We start from the raw sequence: 25888 nt of genomic DNA, 5'->3' as shown, positions 1-25888 counted from the left end.
TTGACTGTTCATCTGTTCAATGTCTAACAGGCTAGAGGAAATATCTGTGATTAAAAAAAATCAACTGTTGAGTAGTACAATTGGAAGAAATTATAGGCTTACTGATAGACCTACTGTCAGACAACAGTGGCACTAACGAGTTATATTAATAATAATAAATGATGATGAAGCTGCTGTAAGTGTTAACACAATACAGCATAAGCACATTTTATTAAATGATGTGTGATGAATAAATAGCCAAAATAGTTCAAGGAAAACCAATAAATTCACACTGCCTTAAAGAGCTTGTCTTACGTTATTCCCGTTCATGGCAAAACCTCCCCCTGACAACAGTTGCACATCCTCTCACGCCCTCTTGTGGCGTCACTGGGGATAAACTGCAGTTAGGCAGAACTCAATTTCCTCTATTCGCCCTTATTCTTGAGCGGCAGAGGAGCTGTAAAGAAAAATACTGGAGGATCATAGTATAAGACAGGAAGACAAAACCATACAATTGGGAATTAGAACGCTAGAATGGACATGAATCTTCTTATGATGGTATAAAGGTAAGTCATTTTGATCACAGAATTGGTCAATTATGGTTTGCCAATGTTGTGATAATATATTGTGTAAAATAATGAATTTGAAGAATTCATCTGCACTGTATGTTTGTCTAGCTAACCAGACAGTTTTTTAAATTAACTGCTAATATGCCAACCTTCCATTCAAATAAAGGAGTCAATCCACAGCCACACTGTCTGAAATTAGGTGATGATAGAACTTAGACAAGTTGTAAATGCAATACGTAGCCTACTGATATTGTATGATATAATAGCATTCACAGCTTTCCAAGAAAACTCAAATTGAGATACTTATGGTCTGTTTAAATATCCTTTAGAGGTTATTTATACATACAATTGTTATAAAACCTGGATAAACTGTATTTATAATGAAATAACACTATTTTAGGTTGACAATAATTCTATAACACATGTTGTGATATATTACATGCCTTACTTTTATTTTACTGCATCAGTGAAATCACGATTATTCCTCTACTATTAATTCCAATTAGACTGTTTGGATTTCTCCCTGACCAATATGGCTGCCATTGTCCCCTGATTCGGAAACATTGAGGGTTTATGACGCTTTTTAATTACTTTTTTTATATAACCTTTATTTAACTAGGCAAGTCATTGCCACTTTATGGACAAAAGTTGTGAGGCCTATCTCACATATCTTCAGTGTTTTATTCTAATAGCTGAATCACAGAATGACCTTAATCTTTCTTAATTTATCTGTAGGTCTATTAAAGATGGAACATAAACCAATCATGGATTCAGAGAGTAAATGTACAGTTGAAGTTGGAAGTTTACATACACTTAGGTTTGAGTCATTAAAACTATTTTTTCAACCACTCCACAAATTTCTTGTTAACAAACTATAGTTTTGGAAAGTCGGTTCGGACATCTACTTTGTGCATGACACAAGGAATCTTTCCAACAATTGTTTACAGACAGATTATTTCACTTATAATTCACTGTGTCACAATTCCAGTAAATCAGAAGATTACATACACTAAATTGACTGTACCTTTAAACAGCTTGGAAAATTCCAGAAAATGATGTCATGGCCTTAGAAGCTTCTGATAGGTTAACTAACATCATTTGAGTCAATTGTAGGTGTACCTGTGGATGTAGTTCAAGGCCTACCTTCAAACTCAATGCCTCTTTGCTTGACATCATGGGAAAATCATAAGAAATCAGCCAAGACCTTAGAAAACAAATTGTAGACCTCCAATAATCTGGTTCATCCTTGGGAGCAATTTCCAAACAATAGTATGCAAGTATAAACACCATGGGACCACGCAGCCGTCATACCACTCAAGAAGGAGATGCGTTCTGTCTCCTAGAGATGAAGGTACTTTGGTGCGAAAAGTGCAAATCAATCCCAGAACAACAGCAAAGGACCTTGTGAAGATGCTGGAGGAAACAGGTACAAAAGTATCTGTATCCACAGTAAAAACGAGTCCTATATCGGCATAACATGAAAGGCCTTTTAGCAAGGAAGAAGCCACTGCTCCAAAACCACCATAAAAAAACCAGACTACGGTTTGCAACTGCACATGGGGGACAAAGATCGTACTTCTTGAAGAAATGTCCTCTGGTCTGATGAAACAAAAATAGAACTGTTTGGCCATAATGACCATTGTTATGTTTGGAGGAAAAAGGGGGAGGCTTGCAAGCCGAAGAACACCATCCCAACCGTGACGCACGTGGGTGGCAGCTTCATGTTGTGGAGGTGCTTTGCTGCAGGAGGGACTGGTGCACTTCACAAAATAGATGGCATCATGAGGAACGAAAATGATGTGGATATATTGAAGCAACATCTCAAGACATCAAGTCAGGAAGTTAAAGCTTGGTCGCAAATGGGTCTTCCAAATGGACAATGACCCCAAACATACTTCCAAAGTTGTGGCAAAATGGCTTAAGGACATCAAAGTCAAGGTATTGGAGTGGCCATACAAAACCCTGACCTCAATCCCATAGAAAATGTGTGGGCAGAACTGAAAAGCATGTGCAAGCAAGGAGGCCTACAAACCTGACTCAGTTACACCAGCTTTGTCAGGAGGAATGGGACAAAATTCACCCAACTTATTGTGGGAAGCTTGTGGAAGGCTACCCAAAACGTTTGACCCAAGGCAATGGGTCAATGGGTCAATTTAAAGGCAATGCTACCAAATACTAATTCAGTGTATGTTAACTTCTGACCCCCAGGGAATGTGATGAAATAAATAAAAACTGAAATAAATCATTCTCTCTACTATTATTCTGACATTTCACATTCTTAAAATAAAGTGGTGATCCTAACTGACCTAAAACAGGGAATTTTTACTAGGATTAAATGTCAGGAATTGTGAAAAACTGAGTTTAAATGTATTTGGCTAAGGTGTATGTAAACTTTCCCGACTTCAACTGTATATGCAATCACACCCAAAGGTTATGAGTTCAAATCTTATCACAGACAACTTTAGCACTTTAGCTAATTAGCAACTTTTTTAACTACTTTCTACTTTTAGGCACTTTACAACTACTTAGCATGTTAGCTAACCCTTCTCCGAACTCTAACCACAACCTTAACCCTTTTAGCTAACCCTTACCATAAACTTAACCCTTTAACCTAACTCCTGAATTCAAACCTAACCTTAATCCTAACCCCTAACTCCTACCCTAGCTAATGTTTGCAAGCTAACTAACGGTAGTCACCTAGCCACCTAGCGACCTAGCTAGAATTCGTAACATATCATATGTTTTGCAAATTCTTAAGATATTGGACATTTTACAAATTCGGAACATATAATACGAATTGTAATTCGTAACACATCAAATACGAAACTCCCATCAGCCCTCTCCCTCCTCCATATCCATCAACTTTTTTTAAACTTCTAGCTTCATTTTATGAATCCTGTCATGAGGTTGTAATGATTTTCCTCAGATGTGCTTGTCAATTGGAGGATTCCTGAAATCAGAATGGAATAAACTGGAAAACCAAGGAATTTATTAAACGTTTCTGGATTTTGTAACCCTATATAGAATACAGATCAAAACCACAGATATCGGGAAACAAAGATATAGAATCTTAATTTGAACCAGTTTGCTGGAGCAGGAAAATAATCCTGCAACAGGAATTGTGAATTATTATGTGGATTATAATTAATGCACGTTTTTGTAGGGGTTGATACATTTTTTCGTAAGGGAAAATCAAGTCTGAAATTTCAAAGTGGGAAATGACAAACTTCAGCAGCCTTTTAAAACCTCAAATGCAATACAAGTTTTACATTTCCGGCATTGCAGGAATGTTCTCCTGCAACAGGGTGATGAAACTGTGACCAACAGCTACGACCAGAGTTGTTTCTTCTTTCTCTGTTCTATTATGTTGTAGTCTACTGTGTGGTTTAAATGTGGGAGTTAATGTCTTGTAAAAATGTATTAGAACCAAATTAAAGCTACAGTTTGGGATTTGGGAAGCTATTCAATGGTTATTTCAATTATTTATATCTATTTACCCATTGGGTTTTGAAGAATCCAACTTTTAAAATGACATAAGGTTAGCACAACTGTCTGTCTTTATCATAACCCAAAATATATGGTGCTATTACTCCATTACAATTCTGTAAATAAACAATGTATAACCACAAACCATGGTTTTGATCTGAGGGTCTGTCTGTCGATTCCATCTCCCTAGTGTGAGCTGAGCATCTGAGTCTAGTACTAAGACCCTATGGCTAAATGTGGTGCATGACAACTCTGCAGTCATTTATCTGTTTGTAATGATTACTATGTTCCAGCAGAGGGCCACAGCTCAGCAATGATTAAGCGCATTGGGTAAAAACGAGTTCATATACAGAATGTAATAGTCTATCTGCCACTGAGGGAGACATGTTTACACCAACAGCAGCAGGAAGAGAGTTAGAAACAGGGATGTCTAAGTAGTCATTCTCTTTGGTGCCTTGGTCCTCTTGGTCACATTTACACTCAGACACATACCCACACATGGCTCCTCATCTCTTACTGTCACTCTCCCTCCTCTTTCTCACCTCTTTCGCAGACTATGGCACCCACCTTTGAGAAACACAAAATGAAGAAACAGACATAGGGGCCCTGTTCACTTATAAGAGAATAGCCCTGCCTGAGACATGTACGCCGAATTGTCTCCCTTGGAACAAAACAAATGTATCTTGGTTCTAATAGTTCAAATTAAATTTAAGGAGAATATCACAGTTTTTATCCCCTTCACTTTGTGTTTCAGGAAATGCTCCATCAGCACTATTCACCAGGAGTATGTTCTCCTACCCTTGTATATATGCCCAAATATACAGTAGGTAAAAAATCATTTGAAAGTTGTTAGCTGAAGAGGTTTTTAAAGATGTTCTGCTTGTCCTTGTTTGATCCAGCATTGCACTCATAGTGTTTGTAATATAGTGTAGAGCTCTTGTTGAGTGAGAAACACTCCTGGCTGTATGAACATGTCTGCCTCCCCACTGAAGATGACATCAGGTTTCAAATCCTGACTCCAGCCTTTCTCCACCCTGTCTACTTACCCATCTCTTTCTACAACTTTCTACTAAAGTATCGACTTTATGAAACAAACCAGTGTTGGAAACCTGTGTCCGTGCAATATACAAATATTTATTGAATGTGAATACTGTTGTAGCCTATAGTTTGAACGTGAAGTCACTTCAAATACTGTATATCAACCACAGAGACAAGAGATTGGCTACAGATCCTACAAGGTGCATGCAACACGTTCCACTGGAATTGGTTTATTACAGAAGCAATGGTAGAATTACAAACTCAGCATGCTATAGCCACTCTGTACAACAGTTCTGAAGTCAGAAATATCATACTCTTGGAACAGTTTGAAACTTGTGTACAGTATGCGACCCTAAACAATAACACCTATGCAGTTAAGTAAATGTCTCAGTCACTGATCCAGCTCATTATTTTTCTGTGACTTCAGCAGGATCTCAGTTTTCTCCAGCGGTGAGACAAAGATGGGATTTCTGGAGAGAGAAGGAATTTTTTTTGTTTATGTACATACCAGTCAAAAGTTTGGACACACCTACTCATGCAAGGGTTTTTCTTTATTTTTACTATTTTCTACATTGTTGAATAATAGTGGAGACATCAAAGCTATGAAATAACACATATGGACTCATGAGTAACCAAAAAAGTGTTAAACAAATCAAAATAGATTTTCTATTTGAGATTCTTCAAAGTAGCCACCCTTTGCCTTGATGACAGCTTTGCACACTCTTAACATTCTCTCAACCAGCTTCACCTGGAATGCTTTTCCAAACAGTCTTGAAGGAGTTCCCACATATGCTGAGCACTTGTTGGCTGTTTTTCCCTCAATCTGCTGTCCAACTCATCCCAAACCATCTCAATTGGGTTGAAGTCAGGTGATTGTGGAGGCCAGGTAATCTAATGCAGCACTCCATCACTCTCCTTCTTGGTCAAATAACACTTACACAGCCTAGAGGTGTGTTAGGTCATTGTCCTGTTGAAAAACAAATGATAGTCCCACTAAGAGCAAACTAGATGGAATGGTGGATCGCTGCAGAATGCTGTGGTAGCCATGCTGATTGTGTGCCTTGAAATCTAAATAAATCACAGGCGGTGTCACCAGCGAAGCACCCCCACACCATCACACCTTCTCGTCCATGCTTCATGGTGGGAACCACACATGCGGACATCATCCGTTCACCTACTCTGCGTCTCACAAAGACATGGCAGTTGGAACCAAAAATCTAAAATTTGGACTCATCAGACCAAAGGACAGCCTTCCACCAGTCTAATGACCATTGTTAGTGTTTCATCTTATTGGTGTCCTTTAGTAATGGTTTCTTTGCAGCAATTCAACCATGAAGGCCTGATTCACACAGTCTCCTCTGAACAGTTGATGTTGAGATGTGTCTGTTACTTGAGCTCTGTGAAGCCTTTATTTGGCCTGAAATTTCTGAGTCTGGTAACTCTAATGAACTTATCCTCTGCCTTAGAGGTAACTCTGGGTCTTCCTTTCCTGTGGAGGTCCTCAAGAGACAGTTTCATCATAGCGCTTGATGGTTTTTGCGACTGCACTTGAAGAATCTTTCAAAGTTGTTGAAATTTTACGTATTGACTGACCTTCATGTCTTAATGTATTGATGGATTGTCGTTTCTCTTTGCTTATTTGAGCTGTTCTTGTCATAATATGGACTTGGTCTTTTACCAAATAGGGCTATCTTCTGTATACCACCTGTGGTCATCAGCGAAATGGGACACACCTGGGCTCTGGTGTGTCCCGGGGATAAATACACCTTTCCCCCATTCATTGAAGAGACTCTCCACCCTCTGGGGAGCCAGGCCCAGCCAATCAGAATGAGTTTTTCCCCACAAAAGGGCTTTATTACATACCGAAAAACACCTCAGTTTCATCAGCTGTCCGAGTGGCTGGTCTCAGACGATACAGCAGGTGAAGAAAACAGATGTGGAGGTCCTGGGCTGCCGTGGTTATATGTGTTCTGCAGTTGTGAGGCTGGTTGGACGTATTGCCAAATTCTCTAAAATGACGTTGGAGGTGGCTTATGGTAGAGAAATTAATATTCAATTCTCTGTCATCAGCTCTGGTGGACATTCCTGCAGTCAGCATGTCAATTGCACGCTCCCTCAAAACTTGAGACATCTGTGGTATGTGTGTGACAAAACTGCACATTTTAGAGTGGCCTTTTATTGCCCCCAGCACAAGGTGCACCTGTGTAATGATCGTGCTGTTTAATCAGCTTGTTGATATGCCACACCTGTCAGGTGGATGGATTATCTTGGCAAAAGAGAAATGCTCACTAACAGGGTAGTAAACAAATTTGTGCACCAAATGTTGAGCATATGAAACATTTCTGGGATCTTTGAATTTAATCTTATGAAACATGGGACCAACACTTTACTTGTTGCGTTTATATTTTTGTTCAGTATAGATAGCTACTTTCCACGCCGTTGCCGGACAGTAGTCTCGTCATGTGGGAGTGAAGTGTCCCGGTGTTGGTACCGTTCAAGCTCTCCCCATTGAGTAGTAGACTGTCAGGTGGATGGATTATCTTGGCAATTTGATTATCTAGGGTCAATTTGTTATATCTGGAGTACTTCTCCTGTCCTATCCAGTGTCCTGTGTGAATTAAAGTATGCTCTCTCTAATTATCTCTTTCTCTCTTTCTTTCTCTCTCTCTCTCAGAGGACCTGAGCCCTAGGACCATGCCCCAGGACTACCTGACATGATAACTCCTTGCTGTCCCCAGTCCACCCATACTCCTGTTGCCATAATGGGGTGAAGCTACCCATACTCCTGTTGCCATAATGGGGTGAAGCTACCCATACTCCTGTTGCCATATTGAGCTGCAGCTACCCATACTCCTGTTGCCATATTGAGCTGTAGCTACCCATACTCCTGTCGCCATATTGGGGTGAAGCTACCCATACTCCTGTTGCCATATTGGGGTGAAGCTACCCATACTCCTGTTGCCATATTAGGGTGAAGCTACCCATACTCCTGTTGCCATATTGAGCTGCAGCTACCCATACTCCTGTTGCCATATTAGGGTGAAGCTACCCTTACTGCTGTTGCCATATTGGGCTGCAGCTACCCATACTCCTGTTGCCATATTAGGGTGAAGCTACCCTTACTCCTGTTGCTATATTAGGGTGAAGCTACCCATACTCCTGTTGCCATATTAGGGTGAAGCTACCCTTACTCATGTTGCCATATTGGGCTGCAGCTACCCATATTTGCATGGGTAGCTGCAATAAAACTCACAGGGCTGAGCTGTTTTATACTGGATTGCATGGTTTAGTCCTGCTCTATGCAACTGTAGGCCTAAACTTGTCAGCTATTGTGTTTATTGATTAATTGCAGTTAATCATTTTGGATGGAAAAAGTCTAGGTAACAAATGGGCTATAAATACACAATGTTACCACTGTTTACCCTGGCTAGAGGGACAGGGTGCATAGAAGGCTAGGCTATTCAGTTGCTGTTGTTAGTAGCCTACAGTTGATCAGACTGAAAAAATATTATATTTTTCATACAATAAAACATGTCAGATTGCTAATGTTTAGGTGTAGGGTGGTACATTTATGGAATAGTTTTTGCTTGTGTCTGTCAGGAGTGATGTGTTATCACACTTGCTTAACAAATTCCAGAGGAAAGCAGAGAGCGCGCCTTGAGCTTTGTGCTTGTGCCCATCTTGCACGACCTACGATTTCCATTAATCTGATTGGTCAAGACATGCAAAGAGCCTGCAACAGCACTTTGATGTAAGGGACAGAGAATTTGAGTTGACAAATCGGTCTAAAGAACAACCCTATGCCTGTCTCTTTAATGCATCAATATATTTTATAAAACTAAATCAAACTGATAGAAAAGTGCTGTTGCAAATCCCTTGCAAAAAAAGATTGCCGTTTTGAAACTGCAGTAAAAGTGCAGTAACTTCATTCAACTGTGGTATTTTGGACGCAGTATTTGCAGAATAACTGCAGTTATACTGCACTCTGACTGCAAGGGATGCCGCCTTGTACCATCTTTTCCTGGCGGCCCTGGTAGACAGTGGTGTAAAGTAACTAAGTACAAATACTTTGAAGTACGAACGTTGTACATACTATTTATATTTTTTGACTACTTTTACTTTTACTCCCCTATTTCCATAGAAAGTATGTACTTTTACTCCCATATATTTCCCTGACACCTAAAAGTACTTGTTACATTTTGAATGCTTGGACAAGAAAATGGTCCAATTCAAGCAACTTATCATGAGAACATGTGGTCATCCAGTTTCAACTGTTCACCCGATGTGCTACCTCTCCCAGACCTGCTGTTTTCTACTCTTTAGAAACAGCAGGTGCGGTAGAGATACTCTGAATGATCGGCTATGAAAAGCCAACTGACATTTACTCCTGAGGTGCTGACCTGTTGCACCCTCTACAACCACTGTGGTTATTATTTTTTGACCCTGCTGGTCATCTATGAACATTTGAACATCTTGGCCATGTTCTGTTATAATCTCCACCCGGCACAGCCAGAAGAGGACTGGCCACCCCTCATAGCCTGGTTCCTCTCTAGGTTTCTTCCTAGGTTTTGGCCTTTCTAGGCCTTTTCCTAGCCACCGTGCTTCTACACCTGCATTGCTTGCTGTTTGGGGTTTTAGGCTGGGTTTCTGTACCGCACTTTGTGACATCAGTTGATTTAAGAAGGGCTTTATAAATACATTTAATTGATTGATTGATTGATCCCTGCTGCCTCTGATCTGGCAGACTTACTAAACACAAATGCTTTGTTTGTAATTGATATATGAGAATTATTGTTCCCCTCGCTATCCGTGAATAAATCATAACCAAGAAAATCGTGCCATCTGTTTTGCTTAATATAAGGAATTTGAAATTATTTATTGAAATTACATTTACTTTGGATACTTAAGTATATTTAAAAACAAACATACATAGTATTGGATACTTAAGTATATTTAAAAACAAACATACATAGTATTTTACTAGGTGAATATCACTTTTACTTGAGTGATTTTCTGTTAAGATATCTTTACTTTTACTCAAGTATGACCATTTGGTACTTTTTCCACTACTGCTGGTACATACTGTAACAGCGGGTTACAAATTACACTGACAATCTTTGTGAAGTCGGCTGGGTTACCTTTTTTTTGTTTGTTCAATATCCTCAATGGTCTCTGGCAGCCTTGCATTGTGGGTTTCTGGGAGAAGGAAGGCCACCAGACCAGAAAGAATGGACACACAACAGATGATGACTTCAGGGAGGGGCTTCCACACGTCCTCCAATAGAATGATGAGGGGTGCTATGGACACGCCCAACCGAGCCATGAAGTTATTGTAACCCAACCCATTTTGTCTGTTAGGGGGAAAATGTTGATAGTGAGACTCAGAAAACTCCTGCTGAGACTGAAGCTGTCCTAATATGGACACCGTACATTGCATTCCACAGGTCTCCCTTGAAAAATAGGTATTTTGACCTCAATGGGACAACATGGTAAAATAAAGGTAACATTTATTTTATTTTTGTTAGTAATTTTTGTTATGCGGCCTGAGCAAATCTCACAGCTCCCCTGACGCACTGTCTTTGCTGATAAATACTTTGTTGAGGGAAAATGTACTTGATACGATTGTGATGTGTTGTTGTCTCACCTAGCTATCTTAAGATGAATGCACTAATTGTCAGTCGCTCTAGCTAAGAGCGTCTGCTAAATTACTAAAATGTCAATGTAAAATGTTAAATAAAGCATGCTTCAGTTTGAGGAAATGAACTCTAATAGTGTTTCACTGTGAAAATGCTCCGGTAAATCTGACCTTACGACCGTAGGGTAGAGTTCAGCCGTATACAAGATGACAGTGGTGAAGGAGGCCTCTGATAGGCCTTTCCCAAGCACAGCGACGATGGTGCGAACATGCCACTGACCTGAACAGAGGAACAAAACAACAGATCCTGAGGATAAGACTGTCATCTCTCAAACACTGACGAAAAAAAGGCAAAATAATAAACATTCCTTTACTGCCCAATTTACTCCACTTAATCATCTAGGAATTCATTTTGGGTTACACTTTATTATAAACGTTCATAAGCATTTATAAACCTTTTATACAATATTAATACATATATTTCTTTATTCATATAATTTCTTTACATATAGGCATTATAAGCATTATAATTCATAATTAATTTACAACCTTTATGATCATTTATAAAGCAATAATAATGGCCTATTTATGTAGTCACCTTTGGGCACAAAGATGTTGATGGCGATGCAGGTTCCCGTTAGCAGAAGAGTGCCTGCCTGGCAGTGTTTCCGACCAATGGTATCGAGACAGAAGTAGACGACCATCTTGGCGGGCACCTCGATGGCAGAGTAGATAAAGTGGGTGAGGTAGACATTCAGGCCAAACCCTGTAATGTTTAAACTGATCCCATAGTATGTTGAGGCCACGCCATACCTGTGAGGAGAGAACACAATGAGATCTACGTTGTGTTTGTCATAAGTTGCACCTCTGTCACTCGGTCGCATCATGACATTGTTATGAACGTTCTCAAGCCGCCCTCTATAGCAGTGCCCTAAAGTCATGATAAGCCCAGTCATTCTGGGAGGCTAATGACTGTTTAGTCTAAATTACACTATCGTGACTGGAAATATGATGACATTGCCAAAGTAGTCAATGAGGTATACATTATGTTTGACTTGATAAAGATAAAAGATAACTCACAGACACATAAGGACACTTTCTACAGAAACAGATTAATCAAGAGCTCTATCCAATCAGATCTGCTTTCGCCGACATCCGCATTGCAGGGGTGTCAGAGGTGGAACTGCGTTAGACCTGTCAAATCCACAAGTGGCTTCCGGCATTATACCTAAAGCAGACATTGCCATTGGCTGCCTTAACAGAAATCCCATGCAGCCTTGTTTACAAGTTCAAACACTGGAATGTGAGATGTAATTTACACTTCGATTAGGATGATAAAAATCTTCATTACTTAGTGTTATGATTTTTCCATTTGAGCATAATTATTTCCATATAGCCTACACTTTCTCGTTCTAATCTTCTAACGCGAGTGGGGCGGTTGTGGCTTCGTGACAATCATTGCAAGGGCAGCTACTCACGATTTTACATCTCCAAGGCAGTTCCACCTCTGACTCTGCCAAAACATCAGCTATGCAGGTGTGTGCTATCACTGGTTAATGCTTGATCTAATTGAATCTAGGCCTAAAACTAGTCCTGTATTAAGAAGCACTTTCAATGGAGATTCTTCATTGGTTTGTGTACTGTATGGGCCGCAAACCAGTCTATACAGTACCGGTCCATACAGTCCAAACCAGTCCATACAGCCCAAACCAGTCTATACAGCCTCAAACCAGTCTATACAGTACCGGTCTATATAGCCCAACCAGTCCATACAGTCCAAACCAGTCCAAACCAGTCAATACAGCCCCAAACCAGTCTATACAGTCCTGGTCCATACAGCCCAAACCAGTCCATACAGTACCGGTCCATACAGTACCGGTCTATATAGCCCAACCAGTCCAAACCAGTCCATACAGCCCCAAACCAGTCTATACAGTACCGGTCCATACAGCCCCAAACCTGTCTATACAGTACTGCAAACCAGTTCATACAGTCCCAAACCAGTTCATACAGTATAGCAAACCAGTCTATACAGTACTGCAAACCAGTTCATACAGTATAGCAAACCAGTCCATACAGTACTGCAAACCAGTTCATACAGTACTGCAAACCAGTTCATACAGTACTGCAAACCAGTTCATACAGTATAGCAAACCAGTCTATACAGTACTGCAAACCAGTTCATACAGTACTGCAAACCAGTTCATACAGTACTGCAAACCAGTTCATACAGTACTGCAAACCAGTTCATACAGTATAGCAAACCAGTCTATACAGTACTGCAAACCAGTTCATACAGTACTGCAAACCAGTTCATACAGTACTGCAAACCAGTTCATACAGTACTGCAAACCAGTTCATACAGTATAGCAAACCAGTCTATACAGTACTGCAAACCAGTTCATACAGTATAGCAAACCAGTCCATACAGTACTGCAAACCAGTTCATACAGTATAGCAAACCAGTCTATACAGTACTGCAAACCAGTTCATACAGTATAGCAAACCAGTCCATACAGTATAGCAAACCAGTTCATACAGTATAGCAAACCAGTCCATACAGTACTGCAAACCAGTCTATACAGTACTGCAAACCAGTCTATACAGTACTGCAAACCAGTTCATACAGGCCCAAACCAGTCCATACAGTACTGCAAACCAGTCCATACAGCCCCAAACCAGTCCATACAGTACATACAAATAGACACAAAGCTGCGTAATGATTTGTGACAGATATGAGACCAGGGATACTCACCACACTATGCCTGTTATTAGAGCCAGGAATACTCACCACACTAAGCCTGTTATTAGAGCCAGAAATACTCACCACACTATGCCTGTTATTAGAGCCAGAAATACTCACCACACTATGCCTGTTACTAGAGTCATAAATACTCACCACACTATGCCTGTTATTAGAGCCAGAAATACTCACCACACTATGCCTGTTATTAGAGCCAGAAATACTCACCACACTATGCCTGTTACTAGAGTCATAAATACTCACCACACTATGCCTGTTATTAGAGCCAGAAATACTCACCACACTATGCCTGTTACTAGAGTCATAAATACTCACCACACTAACCCTGTTATTAGAGCCAGAAATACTCACCACACTATGCCTGTTACTAGAGCCATAAATACTCACCACACTATGCCTGTTACTAGAGTCTTAAATACTCACCACACTAACCCTGTTATTAGAGTCATAAATACTCACCACACTATGCCTGTTATTAGAGCCATAAATACTCACCACACTATGCCTGTTAGTAAAGCCAGTCTTCTCATCTTTGGGGTCCTCACCAGGTCCAGGTAGGAGTAGGTCTTGTTATGGTTGTCCGTGCCAACCACATCAGACAGGTGCTAAGCAGTATGGGAGAGAGGCTAAGTTAGTTTATTTTTAATTATTTGACCAGGTAAGTTGACTGAGAAAACATTCTCATTTAGAGCATGGGGAATAGTTACAGGGGAGATGAATGAGCCAATTGTAAACTGGGGATGATTAGGTGACGGTATGAGGGGCAGATTGGGAATTTATCCAGGACACCGGGGTTAACACCCCTACTCTTATCATAAGTGCCGTGGGATTTTTAGTGACCACAGAGAGTCAGGACACCCATTTAACATCCCATCCAAAATACAGCACCCTACACAGGGCAATGGTAGTTATTTTTTAGACCAGAGGAAAGGGTGCCTCCTACTGGCCCTCCAACAGCATCTAGTCTTCCATCCAGGGACCAACCCTGCTTAGCTTCAGAAGCAAGGCAGCAGTGGGATGCAGGGCGGTATGCTGCTGGCTTGGGATAGTTAGTTCCAGTGTGTTACATTTATGGCTAGTGTATCCTCCACATACAGTACCAGTCAAAAGTTTGGACACACCTACTCATTCCAGGGTTTTTCTTTATTTGTACTATTTTCTACATTGTAGAATAATAGTGAAGACATAAAAACTATGAAATAACACATGGAATCATGTAGTAAATAAATAAGTGTTAAACAAATCAAAATATATTTTCTATTTGAGATTCTGCAAAGTAGCCACCCTTTGCCTTGATGACAGCTCTGCACACTCTTGGCATTCTCTCAACCAGCTTCACCTGGAATGCTTGTCCAACTGTATTGAAGGAGTTCCCACATATTCTAAGCACTTGTTGGCTGCTTTTCCTTCACTCTGCGGTCCATCTCATCCCAAACCATCTCAATTGGGTTGAGGTTGGGTGATTGTGGAGGTCAGGTCATCTGATGCAGCACTCCATCACACTCCTTCTTGGTCAAATAGCCCTTACACAGCCTGGAGGTGTGTCGGGTCATTGTCCTGTTGAAAAATAAATGATAGTCCCACTAAGCGCAAAGCAGATGGGATGGTGTATTGCTGCAGAATGCTGTGGTAGCCATGCTGGTTGTGTGCCTTGAATTCTAAATAAATTACAAACAGTGTCACCAGCAAAGCACCCCCTCCCCTTCACACCTCCTCTTCCATGCTTCACGATGGGAACCACACATACGGAGATCATCCATTCACCCACTCTGCATCTCACAAAGACACGTCTGTTGGAACCAAAAATCTCAAATTTCCGTAGACCAAATTCATCAGACCAAAGGACAGATTTCCACTGGTCTAATGTCCATGTTTATGTTTCTTGGCCCAAACAAATCTCTTCTTCCCATTGATGTCCTTTAGTAGTGGTTTCTTTGCAGCAATTCGACCATGAAGGCCTGATTCACGCAGTCTCCCCTGAACAGTTGATGTTGAGATGTGTCTGCTCCTTGAACCATGTGAAACATTTATTTGGGCTGCAATTTCTGAGGCTGGTAACTCTAATGAACTTAACCTCTGCAGCAGAGGTAACTCTGGGTCTTCCTTTCCTGTGGAGGTCCTCGAGAGCCAGTTTCATCATAGCGCTTGATGGTTTTTGTGACTGCAGTTGAAGAAACTTTCAACATTTTTGAAATTTTACGGATTGACTGACCAATGATGGACTGTCGTTTTTCTTTGCTTATTTGTGTAGTTCTTGCCATAATATGGACTTTGTCTTTTACTAAATAGGGCAATCTTCTGAATACCACCCCTACCTTGTCACAACATAACTGATTGGCTCAAACGCATTAAGAAGGAAAGAAATTCCACAAATGAACTTTAACAAGGCACACCTGTTAATTGAAATGCATTCTAGGTGAATACCTCATGAAGCTGGTTGAGAGAATGCCAATAGTGTGTCATCAAGGCAAAGGGTGGCTACTTGAAGAATCTAAAATCTAAAATATCAAATGCATTTTGATTTGTTTAACACTTTTTTGGTTACTACATGATTCCATATGTGTTATTTCATAGTTTTGATGTCTTCACTATTATTCTTCAATGTAGAAAATAGTAAAAAATAAAGTAAAGCCCTTGAATTAGGAGGTGTGTCCAAACTTTTGACTGGTACTGTATATTTGTGCTTCAAACCTATGCTCCTTCTAACACCTCATAACTGTAATAAAGCTGTATAAATGATCGCATGCCATGTGCATTTTTGAATAAGAGTAAATATTAGCAGTAAATACTAGCAACTGAAAATTGTTGCATTTACCTCAAGTTTGATTTTGGACGTGAAGTCCTTCCTGTTGTTAAAACGAGCACATTTCTCCAGGTAAAGATGGGCTCTTTCCACTTTGCCATTGGCTATGAGCCACCTGGCAGACTCAGGGAGCCACCTGCAGTGATGATGAACCATTACAATGGGTCAAAGCACAATAATAACCATTTCCCTGCATAATGTAGTGAATTTGGAGTGTAGCCTCAAATCCTGACTCGAACTTGGGTTCCTGTGACTCGCAGTCCAACACTTCAACTGTTATGCCAAGAAGTGGGCCGAGCCTCTTGAAGAGGTCACTTAAGGACCTTGTCCTAAGGTCACTACAACACTGTAGTGAACTATATTTAAGCAATAAGGCCCGAGGGTGTGAGGTATAGAGAGTGCCTGAATACATCCCTTAGCCGTGATAAATTGACCATACAACACAAACCACAGAGGTGCTTTATTGCTATTATAAACTGGCTTCAAATGTAACTAGAACAGTAAAATATACATGTTTTGTCATACCCGTGATATGCGGCCTCATATACCATGGCTTTCAGCCAATCAGCATTCAGGGCTCGAACCACCCAGTTTATATTATACAGTAGTATACTGTATGTGATGCAAAATTTGGAATGTGCATTATTCAGGTGAGTTCTTCTACACCATGGTGGTGGGTGGGGCTGGTTACACATGTATATGCATCTTCGTCTGCATCTTGTACCATGCTGTATCAAAAACATGTCAAATCCAGATATCCATTGATATGTTTAGGATATGGTCCGGATATCACTCAGTGTATTCTTACCACCAAGTGATGATAGCCAAGCCCAGGGGTGCAGAGACAGCTATCATTAGCATCCGCCAATCATTCACTTGATACGCAATGCCCGCTAGCATCATGTTGCCAAAGGACCAGGCCATGCTGCCCGTTATACCTATTAAAGCCCGGTGCTTAATGTCCACCCACTCCACACCTTGAAAGAATGTAAATAGAGTTAAAAAATGTTTTAACAATATTGTTGGGTTGCACTTTACATAAAGTTTATCTTATACCCCTGTAACAACACTATTAAATACACTGTATTAACATGTTGTTAGGTAATACTTTCCTAACTGCATTTAATTAAATTGCTTAGCAATGGAGTCAAACATTTTGTTCATATGAAATCTATAGAGCTTAGCTTACTGAGAACGGTCGATATGATGCTGATGCCTGTAAGTCCAAAGCCAGTAAAGAATCTCATCACTCCGAACATGGTATAGGAGTTAGAGAATGCACTGGCAAATCCAAATACCATGGATATGGTATAGGACACCAATAACATAGGCTTCCTCCCAAACCTGGAAAAGAGCATTCAAGAAACATAGCCACAAATAAATAATTCAATGTAAAGAAAGAATGTAGTATTGGGGTAAAATGACCTACTTGTCAGTGAGGGTACCAAAGGCTATGGCTCCAATCATCACGCCAACAAAGAAAATGGTGGCTGTGGCTTTATTCATGCCTTTTCTGTCACAGACAAGGTCCCACTTTATAGAAAGAGGAGCAATGATAGTGACAGTCAAGAAAGCATGCGTTCACAATTCCTATTATATGTACCAGTTGAAGTGGGATAATTATAATAATGATAATAGTATGTTACTTAAAGTGGGGACAATAATTAACCAGTGAAATTCTGATTGAATAAATGGGCACAGAGGCTATAACAACAAACCAGGGAATTTGAAAATAATTGACTAACTCTGAGGGGTCTCATTTAAAACATTTTTCTCTCTTAATTGTCTTACAGAGTTTTCAATTTGGTTCTGTATTGTGTTCATGGTTCAAGACACTGTATAATTTGCTCAAAGCCTTGGATAATACAAAATGACGTTAATCTGCTGGTCGTAGGTCGGGGGGCCAGAACATCATTATAATCATTAATGTACTGCAACGACAACAATTAAGACCAAGCGGGCAAGACGTCTACATTTCATTTGACAATATCATAATCGTTTCATACCTTGATTATATTGAGACAGGATCGATCACACACTGTTTGTCTCTCTATTTAATCATGTGGATACTTGGGAATGGAAATGCCAACGTAAAATCATTTTCAGCTGAATTATGTTTTTCTTTTTTTCTTAAGAAAACTTTTGGGGTCAAATAAAATCACTTGCAGGACGAATTTGGTCAATGGGCCGCCTGTTGCCTTCCTCTGCTATGTTCCTTTTATCTTGTCAACCTTTGTAATTTGCTTTGGACTTTGAACCATTAGCATCAGCTATCCACCACTCAACTGATACCATTGGAAGTATTTTACCTCTGTTGCCATAGTGGATTTGAAGGTGCTGTTGTCATATGCCCATCCATTCTGACAGGGGACTGTAGCTAGATCACTGTTATTGGAGTTGGACAGGATGTGGAACTGGGGCTCTGGGAACATCTTACAGGAGCTTGGAGTCCCATCTTCCTGTACTGGAACGCTGACAGTCAGTCTCTGCTCCTGGGTCAGATTCTCAAAGAGGCTGCCATCATCCAGAGCACTGAGGTCACAGTGGTGAGAGGGTACGGCGGCAATGAAGTTATTCAGCAGGAAGTGACACGGTAGTATCACTCGAGGGATACAGAGCAGAGTGACGATCAGCACCTGAAACCATCCACATCCATCGATCTCCTCTAGAATGTTGTCAAACTTCATCCTCAAGCTTGGGCAAGAGGGTGATCCTTTGCAATACAGCTAAAAGTGGAAGACAATCAATTTAATTTAAGCCGTGCAGAAAATTGACACATACCTTACTGTGTTGTATGTATGCAGTCTGCAATGAGGAAAATGTGAGTGCGCTAATGTGGAGGTAGGATCTTAAATTGGTCACCCTGATCCAGGAGAACTTTCCTTGTTGTGTATGTGAGGTTTCAAAATTAAAAAGGCATCTGTAATTTGTAAGTAATTTGCACAAAAATTTTTAGGGGGGGGGGTGTAGAGCAAAACGGAGAACACCATCATAAAAGTGAGGTCATATTAGTTTGTAGCCCAAACGGTTCGCACACTACAGACAGAAGTTGGCACATCAGCTTTACCGACTTCAGACAAGTTCTGTGGGCTTATGGGGGTTTTACCGTTTGGACATGAGAAGACCGATTTTCGGGATTTCTCAGTCTGACAAACATTGCTGTAGCTCGGCCTCCTTCCATGCAGATGCGTAAGGCTTACAAACATTGCTGTAGCTCAGCCTCCTTCCATGCAGATGCGTAAGGCTTACAAACATTGCTGTAGCTCGGCCTCCTTCCATGCAGATGCGGAAGGCTGACAAATGTGGATGCGATGGATTGAGATGCAGTCCATGCAAAAAATATATATTTTTAGCTTAAACTGACAGATTTTGATGGGGGTTTATTGTATTATGTTACTTAGATTGACACACATCTACTCTTAAGGATTTAATTAGACCACATAATATAATAATTCACATTTCCTGTTGCTACAGGATTATTTTCCTGCTGTAGCAAACTGGCTCAAATTAAGATCCTACATCTGTATTCATCCACGGAGCTTGAGAGGATTAAATCATTTAGGACTTACTTAGTAAAGGTCTTGGGTCCAGAGAGGGTGGGCGAAAGACTCTTCTGGCCAGTACTTCCCTCTAGCAGTGGAACCACAGACAACTCTCCCCACAGGATGAAGTCTTGAGTTCTAAGAGCTAGCCTGCCTTCTGATGTCCTCTCTACTGGAAACACGTCCTTCTCAGGTAGAAACACCTCCACTGGCTTTCCAACAGAAGTATAAGTAGATAGGTCTCTAAGTCACCTTCGATAAGCTTTGAGGAAATATGTTCCCAGACCCAAGATAACCAAAATGGGAAACAAAGTTTATGCCACTTCCAGACTCAATCACACTCCCCCTCTCTCCCCACCTCCTGAACCCCTGCGCTGGGAGCAGAGTTCAGAAACTAGACTGTTGTGTTAGCTGACAGCTGGACCAGTGTGAGGCAAGCACATTGGCCAAGAGCTGAGCTGTTCTGATTGGAGAGGTGTGACAAACATTTTATAATTTGTTTATATTATATTTTTTGTCACAACATATTGGTACGTTGATACACTGCTGACATTGTGCATAAGTCAATATAGTTCATTGTCCACACACACAATGTTTTTCTTTTGAGTGTTTTCACATTCTTGTAATAAATATGCTGTGATACAGAAAAAAGTAGGTACTGACACTAAAGTCTCCTTTACACCTTGTGCTAACATGTGAGTTTTGTGATCTGATCAACATGATCCAATCACGATCTGATAAAGGTTTGTCACGTATTCACATTGTATTAAAATGTCTTTCTTATGCGTCCACCGTGTTGGCATTGTTACCAGACTATCTCTTTGCATGCAAATGAATTAGGACTGACTCAACTTAGATGGCTTAAACACACTTTTTTGCTACCATTCATAATTTCTAAACTAGAATTAATTTTCATTGCGGAATGCAGACTTCAAAATTCTAAACTCAAATCACTGCCACAAAACTTGAAAAATGTTGAGAGCTTAAAAACCCATTATATGGCTTATGATCATATAGTACTTACTATAGCTTACTATACTAGCCCACTATAACCCACTATAATAACTCCAAGACTAGAAACTACCCCAAAATAGGTCACAATACTAATACAAAGCCTATGAAAACCCTATTACTACCATTACTACTTCTACCGTTAATACTGCCGTTACTACCACTAATACCACTACTAATACTATTTCACAACCATACATACTCCAAGACTAGCAAGCACACCACATTTACTTCAGTTAATGTCCTTTTCTAATTGACAGATATTCTTTCAAAATAATACAAATGTATTTATTTTAAGACAATTACTGATGCCATATGTCAATGGTGGCACGTCAATGATTTTAGAGGCTGGTACTAGGATGATTTAAAGGGTGTGAACATGCAGATATATATAGATGTACTGTATATCCTCAATTAAAATAATTAAATATACACCGAGTTTAGGAAACATTAAGAACACCTTCCTAATATTTAGTTGCAATATTGACTTGCATTGAGTTCGTCGGGACTCTACAAGGTGTTGAAAGCGTTCCATAGGGATGCTGGTCCATGTTGACTCCAGTGCTTCCCACAGTTGTGTCAAGTTGGCTAGATGTCCTTTGGTTTTGTGGACCATTCTTGATACACACAAGGAACTGTGAGCGTGAAAAACCCAGCAGTGTTGTCGTTCTTGTCACAAACTGGTGCGATTGGCACTTACTACCATACCCCGTTCAAAGGCACTTAAATCTTTTGTCTTGACCCTTCACCGTCTGAATAGCACATATACACAATCCATGTCTCTTGTCCCAAGGCTTAAAAATCCTTCTTTAACCAGTCTACCCTGCTTCATCTACACTGATTGAAGTTTATTTAACAAGTGACATCGATATATTAACACACAAATATGAATCTGTAGTACGCATCAGATAAAAGTATGTTTGATCTCAAGCACTGTGTGTATGTTAACTCTGCTCTTCTCAGGAAGCTATGGGCCAATTTATCAAGGCTGTTTTCGTTTCCATTGAATATGTTTGACAATTTAAAAAAATTGCACGTCAAGACCTACAGACACTGAAGTAATCGTCTAACTGAACTGAGGTTTCCATATTTACCATTGAGAATGGATGTGGTTCTGTGCTAAACAATGAGAATGTAGAGTACATGTTAATGTACGTTGAAATAATACAGTATAAGAGATGTAAAACTCTTGGTATGGTGTTCATTTGAATCCTTCAGTTGATGCATCATTAAAGAGGTTGAACCTGGAAGAACTGTCCGAGATTCCTTGAGTTGTATCCTCACTCCTTTACAAGTCTGACCTCATTATTTGGTCAACAGTAGTTTACTGTTTGCTTTATTCAGTGAATTTCGCTTGACATGCTCATGGACTATGGGATTGGATCAATGCTGCTTATGTTCCACAGCCAAGGACACACACAAATTACATGTTTGTCTTCAAAAGAGAACTTGTCTTTAGAAGAGTAAAAGGGTCCTGTATTCTTGAGTTCTAAATGAAACAGCTGCACACTCTCCTGTACTTCAAATAAAATGTTTGGATGGATGTGTGCATTACTTTAGAACGAGCTATTTTATTAATCATCTGAAGCACTGCCAAGGATTGGATTTATTGCTTGGACAGCAGTTCCAAAATAGATAAAAAAGAAGTTGATGGCCACTTGAACACCATGGTTACAGCCCTAAGCTCTTCATTAGTACCTCTTAGGGCAGGGGGCCCAAACTACATTCAGCAGCTGGCCGAATTGTTTTCACAACATAATTATAAATCATTTGTAGACTGCAAATGTACTGCAAGTAGCACAAACATAATTAGTATTTCGCAAAAACATAATAATTTAAAACTTTTATTACATTTGGATAAGATCACACATGTTTCTCAGATTTTTTAAATTAAAATCACCTTGAGCAGATTTCCTGGCATTTTACATTCTCCTTTGTCCAACAACAATAACAACAACAAATAATAATAATCATGTTTCCTTAGAACAGAGCTGAAGACACACATGGCAACAAAGCAGCACAACGGTTTTCAAGGCTGTGTATTTCTGCAGATGTAGGCTAGTTGTGTAGGCAGTAATACTACATACACGTAGCCTCCGGGAGTAGGGGTGCTGAGGGTGCTGCTACACCCCCTAAGAAAAAAACAGAAAAAAACCTGTACCCCCCCCACCCCTGTACCCCCCCCACCCCAAATCTACCCACTGCCATGTACTGTACATACAGTAAACATTCCTAAGCAAGATTTGATAGAATCCGGACCCAAGTCTTATTATAGAACCACTCAAGACAACCAGTTTGTATGACAGAACAACAAGTTGACATATATGTGACTTGTTTCAGGAAAGTAGGCAAATGTCGTACGTCACTACTTCACAGGAGAGGCATTTAAAAAATATTTGTATCAAAATGTGTTTTTTTGTTGTCAGAAATGCCTTCTGGAACGTGAACTTTCATGTGCCTTAATAACAAACGTGTGTGCCATCTGCAAATACAAATAGAATTGTTAAATTACGAGTTGGTTTAGTCACAGAAAAAGTCAGGAACCTTCCTGCTAGCCATGACTGGCTGAGATAATGGATGGGCTGGACATGCTGAGAGATGAGTTTGGATTGGTCAGTGATATAGCATGCCTCTGTCAATAATATGAGCTGGTTAGTATGTGTAGGTAATCCTTTCTAACGCGGAATTTTTGAAAGATATCACTTAGTAGAACTGCAAAAGTGTTGTTCTCCACTTTCTGGAGGACCGAGTTTTGAAATCAGTGGAATGCCCGGTGGAATTAGAGTATGATAGCTAAGGAGATGGAGAAAATTCTGGCGTTTGATTGCAAATATGCAGAGGGAGTCAAAAAGGGAAGACACAGAAGGCTGTTGTATAAAACACCTGTCTACGGATTACTAAATTCAAAACATATATCTGAAAATGTCTTCAAACTAAGGGCAACTATGGCATCTGTGACAGAGAGGGAGAAGCATCCTTCCATGTATATGGGTAAGATAGTCTAGCTAGCTACATTTTCAGATATTATACGTTTCGAATTTAGTCAGAAAGTGATTTTCATTTCAAGTTAAAGCGTAGTCAGCTAGCTAGCTAACGTTAAGCGTATGATCTGTGTAGTAATATTATTTGTACTACTGTAGACCAGGGCCCGTGGTCTAGTGGACTACTGTAGACCAGGGCCCGTGGGCTAGTGGACTACTGTAGACCAGAGCCCGTGGGCTAGTGGACTACTGTAGACCAGGGCCCGTGGGCTAGTGGACTACTGTAGACCAGGGCCCGTGGGCTAGTGGACTACTGTAGACCAGGGCCCGTGGGCTAGTGGACTGCTGTAGACCAGGGCCCGTGGGCTAGTGGACTGCTGTAGACCAGGGCCCGTGGGCTAGTGGACTGCTGTAGACCAGGGCCCGTGGGCTAGTGGACTGCTGTAGACCAGGGCCCGTGGGCTACTGTAGACCATGGGCCAGTGGTCTACTGTGGGCCAGTGGTCTGTGGGCCAGTGGTCTACTGTGGGCCAGTGGTCTACTGTAGACCATTGCTAGTTATAGGCTAATGTAAGCTAGGTAGCTAACATTGAACCTGGCTGGTTAGCTACCTGCAGATTTGTGCTGGGTAGTAATGTTATGAGTTGGGATTATGGTTCATTGTTTAGCTAGCTAGCTACATGTCTAAACAAAAGACTCCACTATGTAAGTAACCATTTCACTACACCTTCTGTATCCTGTGCATGTGACAGATAAACTTAGATTTTAGTTGATATAGTATGTGTTTACCAGAGACGGTAATGTGAAGAACATGACCTGGCACCAAAGTCAAATTAGGACATAACGTTAGGCCAACGAGACAGTGTCCAAGTTCAAAAGTTCTCTGCTAGAATGCTCTGCTTTTATTTTGTCACACTCACAAACGTAAGCTATTTTCTGTAATTGGCTCGCCATTAACTTGTAAACAATGATCTTGTTGTGAGTTTATTTTTCTGTAATAATGAAGACAAATGAAGACATTGCCAGCTATATGATATGGTCATTATTTGAACTGGCTAGCCAGCTAACTTAACATTAGCTAGCTAACAAGCTAGAAAAGAACCAAAACATTGTTTAGAAAGTAGCTTTTAGTTACCTGGTTTGTTAGATTAACATTATATTAAATTAATTTCCAAACAGATGGGTTTATTGGTGTTAAAATACACTAGTTATGCTATTTTGGACCACCAGGCTGCTGATGTCATGCAGCCTGTAGTTTTTGTGATTATACTTTTTCATAATGACAACGATAAGTTTGATGTCGGACGACAATAGAATGTTCATGATGTCACTGCGACAACTGTCGATAGCCGTAGTATAAACGGGGCAGCAGGTAGCCAAGTGGTTAGAGCGTTGGGCCAGTAACTGAAAGGTTTCTAGATCGAATCTCTGAGCTGACAAAGTAAAAAATCTGTTGTTTTGCCCCTGAACAAGGCAGTTAACCCACTGTTCCTAGGCTGTCATTGTAAATAAGAATTTGTTCTTAACTGACTTGCCTAGTTAAAAAAAAAACAGTCTTGAAATCTTTGGTTGTTTAGTATATGGCCTCACATGTGAATCCTTAAAGAGATGGGTAGGGCTAAGGCTTAAGGGGGTGTGAAGGATGGTGTAGACAAAGAAGAGCTCAGTAGGTTCACTAAATCATTCAAGGGCCATTTTCTCAAAAATGTGGTTACAAGTTTATCAACTTTGAAAGCAGAATTACTCTGCCATATATACAATATTCTAGCTCTGAATCTCTCCTTTTAGCCAATGTAAAAAAAACTATTTCAAATTTTGCTACATAAGACCGAATCGAGCCGGTCGGTCACATATGTAATATTTAACTGGTAATGCCCGAGAAGCCGGTGTTTGTTGGATATATTGGTACAAGTGTTCATCGAGGGCCAGCAAATTGTGCCAATATATCCAACAAACCCCCGGCTTCAAGGACATTACCACTTAAATATTACATATGTGACCAACCAACTCCTTCCACAAGATATAGTCCATACACAAGTCTAGGGTTGCTAGAGACGCGATCCTGTCGCTTGTTCTTTTT

The 25888-nt window shown here is 40.3% G+C and overlaps 1 protein-coding gene and 1 long non-coding RNA gene across 2 annotated transcripts; one reads left to right on the top strand and one right to left on the bottom strand.

Moving 5' to 3' along the window:
- The first annotated feature begins 406 nt into the window (after nt 1-406).
- LOC116374033 (uncharacterized) lies at nt 407-9099 on the top strand. The gene is made up of 2 exons (XR_004209857.1): nt 407-545; nt 7747-9099. It is a non-coding gene; the product is annotated as an uncharacterized LOC116374033 (long non-coding RNA).
- Nucleotides 5149-20222, bottom strand: LOC109878938 (solute carrier family 22 member 7). Its single transcript, XM_020471136.2, has 11 exons — nt 19844-20222; nt 18584-19000; nt 17704-17807; nt 17464-17618; nt 17083-17251; nt 16287-16410; nt 13967-14076; nt 11306-11520; nt 10879-10987; nt 10211-10423; nt 5149-5542 (listed from the first exon to the last, which is right to left on the bottom strand). Exons 2-11 carry the CDS (start codon nt 18959-18961, stop codon nt 5464-5466), a joined length of 1656 nt encoding a protein of 551 aa, XP_020326725.1. The 5' UTR covers nt 18962-19000; nt 19844-20222; the 3' UTR covers nt 5149-5463.
- Between the last annotated feature and the right edge of the window lie 5666 nt (nt 20223-25888).

The sequence above is a fragment of the Oncorhynchus kisutch genome, linkage group LG4, assembly GCF_002021735.2.
Source record: "Oncorhynchus kisutch isolate 150728-3 linkage group LG4, Okis_V2, whole genome shotgun sequence".
Taxonomy (NCBI): Eukaryota; Metazoa; Chordata; class Actinopteri; order Salmoniformes; family Salmonidae; genus Oncorhynchus; species Oncorhynchus kisutch.
Note: the sequence above shows the minus strand (reverse complement) of the source record. Positions and strands in the feature narration are given on the sequence as shown.